At 53.0% G+C, this 13,434-nt stretch overlaps 1 protein-coding gene across 2 annotated transcripts in view; it reads right to left on the bottom strand.

The window, feature by feature from the left end:
* Positions 1–304: 304 nt before the first annotated feature.
* Positions 305–13,434, bottom strand: part of SLC22A23 (solute carrier family 22 member 23) — a 164,576-nt gene continuing 151,446 nt past the window's right edge. For both annotated transcript variants that reach the window (XM_069493639.1, XM_069493640.1), the window contains one exon: positions 305–4,693. In XM_069493639.1, the coding sequence (XP_069349740.1) occupies positions 4,336–4,693 (358 nt within the window). In that variant the 3' untranslated portion in view covers positions 305–4,335. The remainder of the gene's footprint in view (positions 4,694–13,434) is intronic.

The raw sequence follows: 13,434 nt of genomic DNA, 5'->3' as shown, positions 1-13,434 counted from the left end.
GAGGCAGATAGCTTAGGGCCCTGAAACATGTTTCCTGCAGTGGCAGAGGTTTTTCGTGGAGGCAGGGGTGGCACTGAAGGAGGTGACGCCGGCTAGACGCAGGGGCCTTCAGCGGGGTATGTCTGGGTCCCAGGCTCTTCCTTCCTTTGCAGACGTCCCGCAAAGGAGGACTCGGCGGCACGATCACAGCTTACAAAGCAGAGTGGACACCTTTCTAGGAATAGAATAGTAAGTGACACAAAATCAGGGCTATGGAGAGAAGAGTTTGGTATAAATACTTTATTAAAGAAATATTGTCTCTTGGTTAAAAAATACTACATTAGCGAAGAGAGTTTTGGGCAGTCAGTCTTTCCTCACAGAGTCACAGTGTAAGACACTCGTTTCTTGACCTCTCTAGGAGCCTTCAGGCCACGGATCAGCAGAACATAAGTAAACAAGAGAAAAAACGCCTCTTAAATTGACTGATGACCCCTCCCCCATCTTTCAGGTGGTCTGAGAATGGCACTAAACATCCAGTCTCTGCCTCTGACTACCTTTTAAGACTAGGACTCTCACAACAGAGTGAGAGGCCACCCCCCGCCCCCCGCGGGGCAGTTGGGGACCCAGCTTGCAGAGGCAGTGAAAGCAGCGACGCGGCAAGGTCTGCATAAACATGGAGGGCTTTTGTTCCTCGTCGTCATGGTAGTGAAATGCCCTTCGTTGGAGACCGCCAGGTGAGGTAGGGAAGACATTCCAGAGGAAATCTGTTAATGGGGCAACACTTTTATTTCTGTACATTTACATACAAGTTTTCACCAGAGTTACAACAGATGTGACACCATGCAGACACGTAGCTGCGAACGACAGTTCAGAACTCAGTGTAAGCTTGTGCTATGAAGGAGCACCGTCAGAGGAGTCCCATCGACACGTACAGTAACACGGTTCTTCTAGTAAAACTCGACTGGTTGGGTTGCAGAAAGGACAGAGGGAAGTATTCCCTGCTAGACATAACACACCATACTGCTTTTCCAGAACACACACAGGACATTAAAGTGAGGTGGTATCTTTTTAAGATAAGAAGACAGAGTCGAGTGCGGCCCCCAGCACGTGTGCTGCCGCGGGGCTGGGTGATGTGAGGTCACACCTATGGCACTTCCAGTTCAGCGCTTCTGTTTGGCCCGGGAAGTCGTAGTGTCAGAGTGCAATACCTCCCTTGCTCGTGGCCAGACGAGCTTACCAGCCCGTTCTCCAGTTGCAGGTGACTTTACTCTTAGAATAAGAGAAAAACATTTAAAACTTTTTCCTAATTGTCTCTGGTGCTAATAATTAAGGTACTTTATAAGAGTAACTCATTTCTGGAAAAGAATAAAATGAACAAATATCCAGTTCTGTCTCGAGTGTTCACATTTGTGCATAACTTTTATTGAGAAGTCACAGCTCCCTGACAGGTTAGGCTAGCAGGGTGCAGGGGTGGGTGGAGGGGAGTAGCAGGGAGAACACCGCTTTCTGTGTTTCCCCGGGGCTGGGAGGGCTGAGCTGAAGCAGCAGGAGCCTGAGAAGTGTCTCCCTATTGACCTCGAAGGAGGCGGGACCGAGGGGCTCAAGCTCCACAGACTGGTGCCAGGGAGCTGGCGGCCACAGCAACCTCCCCCCGCCAGGAGCCAGGCAGCCGGGACGTGTGTCAGGCCTGGGTGTGCCTTGCTCCCTTGGGACTGGATTTCATGGGGCTCTGCCCACATTTTCTGCTTTGGCTACATTTCGTAAAGGTGTTCCTCAAGAGCTGCAGATATCCCTACGCCCAGGCGGCAGCAGAGCAGGAGCAGGCAGCCCCGAGAGGAGAGCTGTGGGACCCGCTTGCCGGCCGGGAGCTGTCATCTGCCGGCCGTTGGCAAGTCGGCCTCACGGCTGCTAGACTTTGCTCCCAAGAGCCCAGGCCTCACAGCTAGCTTCTCTTCTAGTCATTGAGATCGGTCCCGATTGCTGATGTGATGAGCCGTGTTTTTATTGTCATTTAAGGTGGAGATCAGAGACTGTGGACCAGAAGCTTGTGAGTGCCGTACCTTGCCCGCACCTTCGTAGAATTTCTGGCAGCACTCTACAGCTTCGATACATTTCTTTAAAAAGGTCTACATGACCAGTGTGAGGCCGCTCACAACTTGCATGACTTAACAAGGCCTGCAGTACAGTAAGTGGGTTGCAGGATGGCCTCGTGCTTGGGGGATGGGTGCGGACGCACACCTGTCCAGGTGCAGGCTCAGGGGCCTCGCTGGCTCCTTCCCACCTTCCCCAGCTGCCTACTGGCCTGGCCGCTGGATTTGTCCTATCCTGTACTTAATGGGTTTGCTGCCAAATGGCTTTGTAGCAAGTACTCTAAAAAAGGTAAAAGGTATCTCACAAGTTTGGCACAAGAAGGCTGCATGGATCTAAAGAAAGGCCTTGCAAAGGTGAATGCAAACTAGCATTGAAACATGGAACAAAAATGATTTAAAAAAAGAGACCAGGGAAGGTGAGGATGAGCTGGAGTTGGATCAGGTGGAGCTGGGGAGAGGCCGGCCAGAGAGCCTCCCTTCGCGGGCACTGGGCTTTGTGCAGGGCTCTGACGCCCCAGGTGTTGGTGGACGAGATAGCGTGGTTCAGCTGCTGGAAACACACCTGGCTGTGGGTCGTTTGCCCCTTACCATGTCTTTGTGAGTCAGTGGGCTCCTACCGACGTGTGACCCAGACGTGGAGGAGAGGCAGGCGATACAGCAAGCAGCAGACCAGGTGGGACGCTGCAAGGGGAGAAGGTCGACCCCTTTTCTGGCCCTTTGAATCGTAGCAACTCTCACCTAATTGCCTCACCCAAGCCTGAGACAGCGGTTTCCCCGGAAGGATACAACCTGCAGCGAAGATGCTCTTCATAAAGGGGCGAGGTGGACGATTCTAGTAAGAGGCCAGGTTGTCCAGGAAAGCTGCTGCGGAGTGGCGCCTGCGCACCAAGGAGGCTTGTTTCTTAGTGGCCCTGAGTGTCCTACAAGTTTCCTCTGAAAACACCAAGAGGAAGAAACCTTCGCTGTCTGGGGCAAAGTGAGGAACACCATGGAAACCTTGGAGAGTGGGCTGGGGGCTGACTTTGGTGAGTTATTGCTTTCTCTCCGTTTGCCTTGGTGCTCTCGAGAGGCTGGAGGTCGTGTGGACTCACCTGGGAGGAACCCCCACGCCTTGCGCAGGCCCCAGCTCTGTGCTGAGTGAGTGACAGGAAGCAGGGAGCAGACCGAGGAAGGCGTGGGGGACCAGCGCCCGCAGGTGCCCCCTGGCGTGACGTCGGTGGGAGCGACAGCCGTCCAAGCTGGTGATCTCCGTGGTGTGTGCTCGAAATGTGGGTGACGGGCCGTGCGTGGGAGAGCAGCCCTCCCTCCTGTGGACTGGCCTCCGTCATCGTGAGTTATTTTCCTGTTGTTTGGAAAGTAGCCACATTTTCAAGTAGTGCTGGCAAAAAAGCTGACTGTGAAAGAGGGGACTTTTCTGCTGGAGCCAAATCTGGGAAAGAGTAAAAACAAACATGTCTCAGACCTCAGCACATGTGCTAGTTGTGTATTTAACGAAGCAAACCTGGTGTCAGAAAGCTGTGGCGATGTTACCATTGATCATTTAAGATTCTGGTGAGATGTTTCAGCTTTTCCCCAAGAGCTTCCAGCATCAGGTACAAAGGATGATCCAGAAGATAAAACTAAGCTGGTTTTAATGATATCTGTGAGCTGCTTTCCCTCAACACATAGAACGGAAGCTCTTACTGTACAAACAGAAAGAAAGAAAGGCTTTAAAAAACCATACAGACTCTCGAAAGACCTAGTTCATTTACATTTTGCTGTCTAAAATGCAGTCCAGAGACGCTGCTCGATAGCGCCCTGTCTCTGCGCACAGGCAGGCAGCCGGGGCGGGCTCCAGGCGGCCGAGGTGACCTCTGGCTCCCGGGTGGCGGGCAAGGAGCAGCGTCCCGGCCTCCAGGGAGGAGACCGGCCCCTGTGGTGGCCGCTTCCAGCATGTCCCCTGGAGTGACTGCCTCTTGTTTCCAAAGGAGGTGGTTCCACTCTGTGATCAGCGAGAGGGAAAAGGAATAAAGTGCTTCTCGTAAAAATGACCAAAATAAATACAAATATTTAATGGCAGAAAAGAAAGTCATTGAAGGATTATTTCCAAAGAGTTTGTCTCAAGAGAATTTCCCCACACCAGTTGAAAGTCTCGCCACTGGCTGGCGGTGGCCACAGAGCTGGACTCTCCCACCCCGGCCACCGTTCGGTCCCTGGTCTGTAAACCTGTGCCCAAACCGCCCAAACCGTTGAGCCTCGGGGGCTCCCTGCGGGATGGCGCCACCAGCTACATGGCCTTCATGCCGTTGGCCGTGGCACCCTCGGGCAGCCCGTCGCCCGCAGCGGCCGCGTCGTGGAGGCCCGAGTAGTCCTTGAGCTCGGCGTTGGTGAGCAGCAGCGGCTGTTCGCCCTTCTTGTGAGGCAGCAGCGGCTGCCGCGTGTAGTGCTCCCCGTTGGAGATGTTCTCGGGCAGGTTCTGGTCCCTGCTCTCGGGCAGCAGGAGGATGCAGATGATGCAGATGAGCGTGCAGCAGGCAAAGATGATGTGGTGCAGGAAGTAGCCTTTCTGGTTGTGCAGCTCGATGATGGGCGCTGTCAGCATGCCGAAGCCCGCGCTGGCCAGCACCAGCCCCAGCCCGCCGCACCTGCAGGAGGAGGCACAGCGCACAGGGTCAGCGCCCTTTGGGTCCACCCTGGCGTGCAGAGTGCCACCCTGGAGGGCTCGGCAAGTTCATGTGGGACCGGGGAAGCCCCACCCCTGCAGGGCCCCGGTGCATGCCCCGTCTCAGATGTCTTAAGCTGAGCCCTGACGAAGGCAAGAAAAGCTTCATCTTTCTCTGCCACACCCCTTTTAATAAAAGGATTTGTTCCGCAAAATTTGCAGTCAGTCAAAAGGCCGCACTTAGAGACCTAGAGGGCCACATTTCACCTTAAGGCCGCAGGTTCCCCACCCCTGGAAGGGTAGTGAAGACACATCAGCACTAACAGAGACTGTCTCCTTGTCATAACTGGACAGATTGGAATATATATGCTAAAGCACAATAATTTCGTCACTGTGAGTTGATGTCCCATGTATCTCCTAAAATTGTTCTGCATACCCCCAGTGGAAACTGTCCCACCTCCAGGGATTGTGCCAGAAGTGTCCCCAGAATGAGGCTGTGCACTGAGAGGAACCCACTGCGGTACCGAGCTCAGGGAGCACCAAGCCCAGAGCACGAGTGGTTGTCTCTGCGCCTCTGCCCTGTGAGGAGCCTCCCAGGGCCCACAGGGCTCGGCAGACGCAGCACTTTAGAAACCCCTCGCAGCACTGGCCACTCTGCTTTGGCCTAAAGACACACTCCTGGGGCCAAGGTGCTCTGTGGCCACCGAGAAAGCAGTGCTGTGGCAGGCTGCAGTGGGACCGTGTGCTCGGGTTACAGGCCAGGCCAGAGGGGGCTGCCTGGTCCCCAGTTCTGGGGCCTCACTGACGGGGGACAGGTGGAGGTGGTCTTGTCTAGAGGAAGGGGGAGTGGAGTTGTTTGCCCAGCCCCCGAGCAGCCCGCAGGGTGGACAGGGAGGTGAACTTCAGTTGGTGTCAGGAAGAATCTCCTAAGGGAGCTGGCTCGAGTTAGGCAGCACCCTTAAGTGAGGAGACCTTTGTCCTTGGACTGCTGAGGCAGAGAGCGGCTGAAGGCAGGTCCCTGCAGTGGGTAGGAGGCAGGCATGTAACTCTACTTCTGACTAGTCTACGGTTCTCTTGGCTGGCACCGTAGGTGGCTTCTAACTCACCCAAAGACTGTCCTACAAGGTCACAAGATACAAGATCAACATTACAAAAGTCAATGCATGTCTACATGCTAGCAACAACCCAAAAATGAAATTAAGAAAATTCTACTCACAGTAACACCAAAAGAATAAAATGCTTAGAAATAAATAACAAGAGATACAAGACTTATATGCTGAAACTACAAAACATTGCTGAGAGAAATTTACAAAGATAAAACTAAATGGAGAGATGTTCCATGTTCAGAAATTGGAAGACTCAATGTTGTGAAGGGGTCAGTTCTTCCCAGATTGATCTATAGATTCAATACAATCTCTATCAGAAGCCAAGCTCATTTTCTTCTTCTTTTTTTTTTTTTTTGAGAAAGTGATAAGCTGATCCTAAAATTTACGTGGAAACGCAAAGGACCCAGAATAGCCAAAAACAATTTTTAGAAAGAACAAAACTGGAAGGCTGTCTTTCCAGTTTCAGAACTTACTGTAAAGCCAAAACTTACTGAAAGCCAGTGTGGTAGTGGTGTGTCAAAAGATCAGTGGAACAGAACAGCGAGTTTGGAAACAAACCTTCACGTTTATGGTGAACTGATTTTTGACAAAGGCAAATTCAATGGCGGGGAAAGGTACAGTCTTTTCAACAAGTGGTCCTGGGACAATAGGATATTCACTTGCAAAAGAATGAGGTTGGACTCTTGACATCACGTACAAAAATGAACTCAACATAGATCATAGAACCTAAATGTAAGAGCTAAAACTATAACAGTACTGGAAGAAAACATTAGAGAAAATCTGTGACCTCGGTTTAGGTAAAGATCTTTTACATATGACGTCAAAAGCAGGCTCTGTAGAAGAAAAATCTGATCAGTTGGACTTCATCAGAATTAACAACTTCTACACTTAAAGGCACGTACTTAAAGAAAAAGAAAAGCCATAGACTAGGAGAAAATTTTTGTGAAGCAATGTATCTGATAAAGGACTTAGATCCAGAATACATAAAAAAGTCTTAGGCTGGGTGCGGTGGCTCACGTCTGCAATCCTAGCACTCTGGGAGGCCAAGGCAGGCGGATTGTTTGAGCTCAGGAGTTCGAGACCAGCCTGAGTAAGAGCGAGACCCTGTCTCTACTACAAATAGAAAGAAATTACATGGACAGCTAAAAATATATATAGAAAAATTAGCCAGGCATGGTGGTGCATGCCTGTAGTCCCTGCTACTTGGGAGGCTGAGGCAGGAGGATCGCTTGAGCCCAGGAGTTTGAGGTTGCTGTGAGCTAGGCTGATACCACGGCACTCTAGCCCGGGCAACAGAGTGAGACTCTGTCTCAAAAAAAAAAAAAAAAAAAAAAAGCCTTACAATTCAAAGAGAAGACAGATAACCCAAGTAAAATTGGGCAAAGTGTCTGACAAACAGTTCTCTGAAGAAACGACAGAAACTGCAAACGTCCAACAAGATGAGAGAAGATGTGCAACGAGCTTAGTCATCGGAGACATGACAGCAAAGCCACAGTGAGGCAGCACTTCGCACCTGCGGGGAAGATGGCTCAAAGGGACAGAAAATCATAGGCAGGAGTATAAAATAGTGCAGCCACTTTGAAACACTGGTTGGCAGTGTCTTAAAAAATTAAACATAAACTTTTGTACAACCCAGCAATACTACTCCTATGAAACATGTGAAAAATACGTTCGTACAAAACCTTACAAGCAAATGCTCGTTGCAGCATTATGACTTGGAAACGATCCAAATGTGTATCGTATGTAATGGAATGTTACTCCTCTATAGAAACAAACGAGTTCAGGCAGGCTCCAACACAGATGGCTTTCGAACCCTGACGCTAGGGGATCGTATGTTTCCATTCATATGAAATGTCAAAAAGGCAAATCTACGGAGACAGGAGGCAGATCTGCGGTTGCCGAGGGCTGGGAGCAGGGACAAGAGCCCCACGGCAAAGGGGGACGGGGAGTTTTTGGGGTGCTGGAAAAGTTCTATGACTGGATTGTAGCAGTGGCTGCACAGCTTTCCACATTTGCTGAAAGTCATCGAATTGTTTGCTTAAAATGGATGAATTTTGTGGGGTGTGTAAGTTATGTCTCAACAAATCAGTTATAGAAAACCCTAAAACTTGCCACCGTGGGAAGGGGGCTGGGCTTTCTGCTGGCACAGATCTCGCAGCTTCCAGGCGGGCAGCCACCCAGAAGGGCCCTGCCTTTTCCTCCCAAGCCCCCAGGGCCGGCCGCGGGTCCTCTCCCACCGCCACGCGTGGCTGCCCCAGGGCCTCCGCCCTGCTCTTCCCACGGTGGGCCCGGGGCTGCTCAGGGCTTTGCTGTCAACAGGAGGGTGACAGAGAGTCCTGCCTTCAAGACCTGCGGCCCTGCCCCCACAGACCCTCTCAGACCAATCCTGGGGCTGGGGGGGAGACTGGACTGGAGGGGGACCCAGGCAGGGGTCCCCGGGAAGGGAGGACGGGGACAGGCATCCTGGGGCCCCCAGGTGGCCATCTTAAACTGGACATTCTGGTCTATGGGAACCACAGCAAGAATTATAGATTCACAACCCTTTTTCTCACAGAATGGAATGTAAGAACGATAATGGTGTGTGTGTGGGGACAACGGGTGGTCTCCCACCCCTGCTTGGTCATGTTTCTTAACAAAAAAATAGAAGACACTTCTCCCTCCCCTTAGACACAGCCCCCCACCTTTGTAGACTGCATTCAGCCGTCTGCGGCTGCACCAGGCCCAGGAGGGGAGGGGCTCCCCTGCCTGCAGGCCCAGGGCCGGTGGGCACAGGGCAGCCCCACCAGGCACACGGCCCTGCGGGACACTGTCGGGGCCTGGGGGTCGCCGGACTCCTCCCTTCCCCAGGCCCCTTCCCGTCCAGCTGCCTTAGTTCTCCTCTCCTAATTGGTACACGTCCCCCACTTAGACTTTGCCCACTATGCCAAAGCGGTTTCCTAGGACACAGAACTAACCGTGTCACTCGCCTGCCCAGAGCCCTTCGATGGCTCCTTCCTGCCTGCAGGTCCTGAGACCGCACCTTCCCTCCCGCTACTCCTGGCCTAGGGGACCCTCAGCTCACTCGGGCTCAGCCGCGCTCCCGCCAGGCCGTCTGGCTGGGGAGCTGCCTCACGCGTTTCCGGAGGGAGACATGCTCATCTTGGGGTCCCCATGCCAGGCATGATCCCCGCCACAGGGGCTTGATGGGTGTTTCTTTGATTAGATGACTGTTAAGACAGGGCCGGTTTGCCACGGGGCCTCCCAGCCTCGAGCAAACCCAGACATGTGGGACCAGCCCAAAGCGAGCTGCAAACGACTTCTACCACTCAGGAGGGGGCGCGCAGTGGCCGGGAGCACGAGTTCTGGAGCCAGCCGGAAACGTGGCTCCACCACCGACCAGCTTCACCTCTGGAAGCCTCAGCCTGTGCCCGTGAGTTGGGGGTGACAAAAGCTCTGACCTCCAAGTGCTGTGAAGGTTAAAGAGCTAACGTAGCCATTAATAGCACGGGGGCAGGAAGAGCCATGGGCTGGTTCCAGGGACTGGTGGTGTGGAGTGAGTGCTGGGGGTGGGCAGACAGCAGGGGCCACACCCGACTGCAGGAGGATGGCCAGGTGTGGGAGGAACTGGAGCTCAAGAAGCTCAAGAACTGGGAGGTGAGGAGGATGAGCCTCTCCCGTGGGCCCAACGCCTCCAGGCATGACATGGAGGCCCAAAGGTTGGCAGAGGGTGCCGCAGCCACTGCAGCCCTTCTTCCGCCTCCCCGGCCAACCCCGCGCTCGCTGAGCCCTGCAGACACTGCCTCCTCACCCTCTCGCTCACTAGGTCCTTTAAAATCTAGCCTCGCTCCCTCCAGGTGCACACTCAGTCCCTCCAGGGCCGCTGTGTGTGGCTCTGGGCCACTCCCTGCGAGTCCCCAGTCTGAGTCAGGGTTCAGAGTCCAGGCTGAGCAAGCTGCAGGTCCCAGCCAGCTGTGCCCACCCTCCCTCCCTCCTGGGTGCTCCCACCATATCCCCAGGACACTTTGCGATAGCCCAGAGACACTCCCGAGTTGCATGTCTGTGTGTCTCTAACAGACTTCAGAGGTTTTCAAGGCCAGGGCCAAGTTCTACTCAGGCTGCTCTCCCCAGCACCAGCACAGCCACCGCCTGAGACCACTGCGCACGTGCTTGGCGCTGCAGGCAGATTTCCAGGATGGCCCAGTGATGCCCACCTCCCAACACTCACACCTTTGTGCCTTGGGTGTGGGCTGGACCTCAGGGTACAGGGTACAAGTAACTTCCTTCTTACCGGTAAAATACAGCCACGGTGATGAGATGTCCCTTCCATGATCAGGTTACAAAAGACTGTGACTTCTAGCAGACTAGTGCTGGCTTTGATGAAGCAAGCTGCTATATTGACTTGGGCCGTGTGGCAGGGAACAGAGGTGGCTGCAAGGAACTGAGACCCTCAGTCCAACAGCCTGTGAAGAACTGGGTACTGCCCATCGCTGTCTGAGCTTGGTGGTGGGTCCTGTCCCAGTGGGTGGCAGCCTGGCAGGGACCCTGAGCAGGGGGCCCAGTGAGCCGTGCCCAGACCCCCGACCCACAGGAGCTATGAGATAATGAATGTGCGCTGCTTTAAGCCACTAGGTTTCAGGGCGATTTGTTATGGAGCAGCAGACAACTAACGCAGCCAGTGAGTGACAGAGTTCCCTAGCCGCGGAGGACGACAGCCAGCCACCTTTCCCCCAGGCTGTGGCAGTCACGGGCACTTTGTATTAGAAAGTCCTTGACCAAGGACCGATCTCAGCATCGTGCTGCGGGGCCCTCAGGCAGACAGGTGAGGGAGAGAGATGATCCTGCGGTGTCCCCAGATAACCATCCCTTCCCAGGCAGAGTCCCCGACCACCTTTCAGAGACACTCGCATCTTTCTGTCAGTGCTCTTTCTCATGCCTGTCGTCCTTACTAGTCTATGAGCCCTTTGAGGGTAAGAATTACTTTCCAGAACGTCAACAGGCACACACTATCTGTGCTTAATGAACACTGGATGCTTGCGGCTCACGCCGGCTGCCCAGGTAGGAAGGTCAGCTTGCCCAAGTGACTAGGACAGGTTAGATACAGACGATCACTACAGAGCAGTGACATCCGATCCATTGGTAAGATGAATAATGTGAACACCTAAGATAGCCCGTCAGTCCTGCTGATATACTTGGCCCCTTCAGGAAGCCACAGGCTGTTGCGAGCCTGGATCAGATGCCAGGAATAACGGACGCGTTTGCTTGGGGCCTTTGATACCAGTAAGACATCATTTCCCCCGAAACCTCCCTGGTTCCCCCCCGACACTCGATGACAAGCAGCGAGAGGGACTCCCTCGCTCGGGTGGGGCTGCTGCACAGGACGGCAGATGCAGACCTCGGGGAGGGCACGCGTGGAGCCGCTGCTGGAGGGCGAAAGTTACTCAGGTGGTGCCAGGTGAACTACGTCATATCCATCTACCGTGTCAGTCACGCCAAATGCAATGAAATACATATAATTCATAGCTTATTAGAAAAATACCTACATAGATCTATATGTGTGCATAATATGCAACATATGTACACATGCATATATAGTATGGGATATATCTTTATATAGTTCATTTCTTTACCCCCAAATGCAGGCTTTGTGCATTTTCTGCTTTTCTCCAGATTGCCACGAGAGGGCAGCACATGCCCACGTTGGCGAGTCAGGGACCCTCTGTTCACAGATAAAGAGTTGAAGGTCTGCTTCCACGTGCTTTAGGAGCACAGAAATTTTAATACCCACTGGATATCTTTATTTTACTAGTAATAAGATCTAAATAGGGGTGGGAAGACTGACGTACAGGCAGACTATTAGAAATAGCAAGCTTGAATTAAGAATTCCAGAACCTTCACATTGTTGTTAAATGTGTGAACGTCACCATCTAGCATTTAAACACAGGAAACAAACCTGTCGTTTTTCATTTCCTTTTTTATATTACTTAATTTGTCCTTACTACATGTCTGTGAAGTCAAAGATGAACAAATATTTGTACCAATTCTTTACAGAAATAAATGTGACTGCTAAGAATATCCAGATAGGAATAATGACGTCCACTGTCATTGACGGAGGCCGGGCCCTTGACACGTTCCCTCTCCCTCTGCCTCTCTGTTCACCACCACGGAACAAGGCAGGTGTGACTGGTCTATTTTAAGGCAAGGAAACTAAAGCTGCCGCACGACCCGCCCGAGGTCACACCGGGAGGTGGCCCCGGGGTCACGGCTGCTCCATGTCTCTCCTCCCTCCGCTGGCGCCAAGGCCCCAAGCCCCAGGCTCTTGGCCACTTGTCCTGCCCGGGGCTGTCCCCCATCCTGCACGGTTCCTCGGTGCGGCGATGTCACAGGTGCGGCCGCGTGGAATACGTACTGGCTTCTTGTCTGTTCTCTCACTGCTATCAAATGTTAGATTTTTTTTAAAGACATGCATTTTTAAAGAAGTTAAACAGGCTGGAAATGCCACATTAAACACGATTCATCTTGGCCCTCAGGGTGCCTACTCTCGAGGCAACATGAGAGCAGAGGACACACATCAGGACCCGGTTCAGGGAGGCCAGTCTGACTGGGACCTAGAAAGAGCTGGGCCACCGGCAAGGGACGGCAGAGGGCCCTGGGGCCCCTGGGAGGCATCATGTCGGACAGTGACACCAGCACCAGCACCTGCTTCCCCCCCACCCGTCCCCTTCCAGAGGGGACAGGAAGCCAGTGCAGGCCTCAGGGGCGCCCGCCTGCAGCTTCCAGGACAGTGGGCAGAAGATGTGATCTGCCACAGAGAAGGCACCAGCTTCTAGATCCACCCAGGACCCCAGGGCACTTCTGCCCACACCAAGGGCAGAGATGGGTGCTGTGGGACACAGGCAAAGCCAGCCACCTCCTGAAGTGTCAGCAGTGGATCTAAGCAGCAGCTATGCATCGGCTCATGAAGATGCCACCTGGACCGCGCCCAGGTGGGAGGCAGCGGCTCTCTGCACCATGAAGCCCGGGCAGAGTCTCACGAGACAATGTTTAGTTTACTCCGCTTCCCCGGGACAATGGATTTCCGCAAGCTTTTGTGCAGAAAAGTTCTTGTTTGTTACCAGTCCATCCTGGCATCTTAACCTTTGCTACTGTTCTTATTCGGAAGAATTGTTTTTAATACAGCATTGCAGAAAAAGCCTAGTTTTGCATTAAGCAAGATGGAGCTCACAGCCCCAGGCCGCCCAGGCTGGCTTAGCTTGGATTTATCTGTGTGAAGTGGGGGGATGGTAGGAAAGCCCATTTCCACCCGGGGGCTCCATGGGAATTGTGCCTGAGTGTATTCGCAAGGAAGAGCCCTGGCCTCCCGGCGCGGGTGAGAAGGGCTCACGGCAGGAAGAGTGATTCATCGGGGCACTAGACCTTCCTCCAGCCTGGCTGGGGGCCCCTTTGGACTCGGTTTCCTTTCATCCTCTGCAGGTACAAAAACATCACCAAGGGTCAAATACTTTTTCTAGTTTGTCATCTTGGCAAGCTGAATCTGAGAACGTATTTGTTGAATTTCTACCCCCAGATCTTTCCAGGTTTGCATCAAAGAGGAAAAGGACAACACATCTCCTTCAGTCTAGCTTGCTAAGCAAAATCTAAC

The sequence above is a fragment of the Eulemur rufifrons genome, chromosome 18 (genome assembly GCF_041146395.1).
Source record: "Eulemur rufifrons isolate Redbay chromosome 18, OSU_ERuf_1, whole genome shotgun sequence".
NCBI classification, from domain to species: Eukaryota; Metazoa; Chordata; class Mammalia; order Primates; family Lemuridae; genus Eulemur; species Eulemur rufifrons.
The sequence above is the reverse complement of the archived record's forward strand: the minus strand, read 5'-3'. Positions and strand labels throughout refer to the sequence as shown.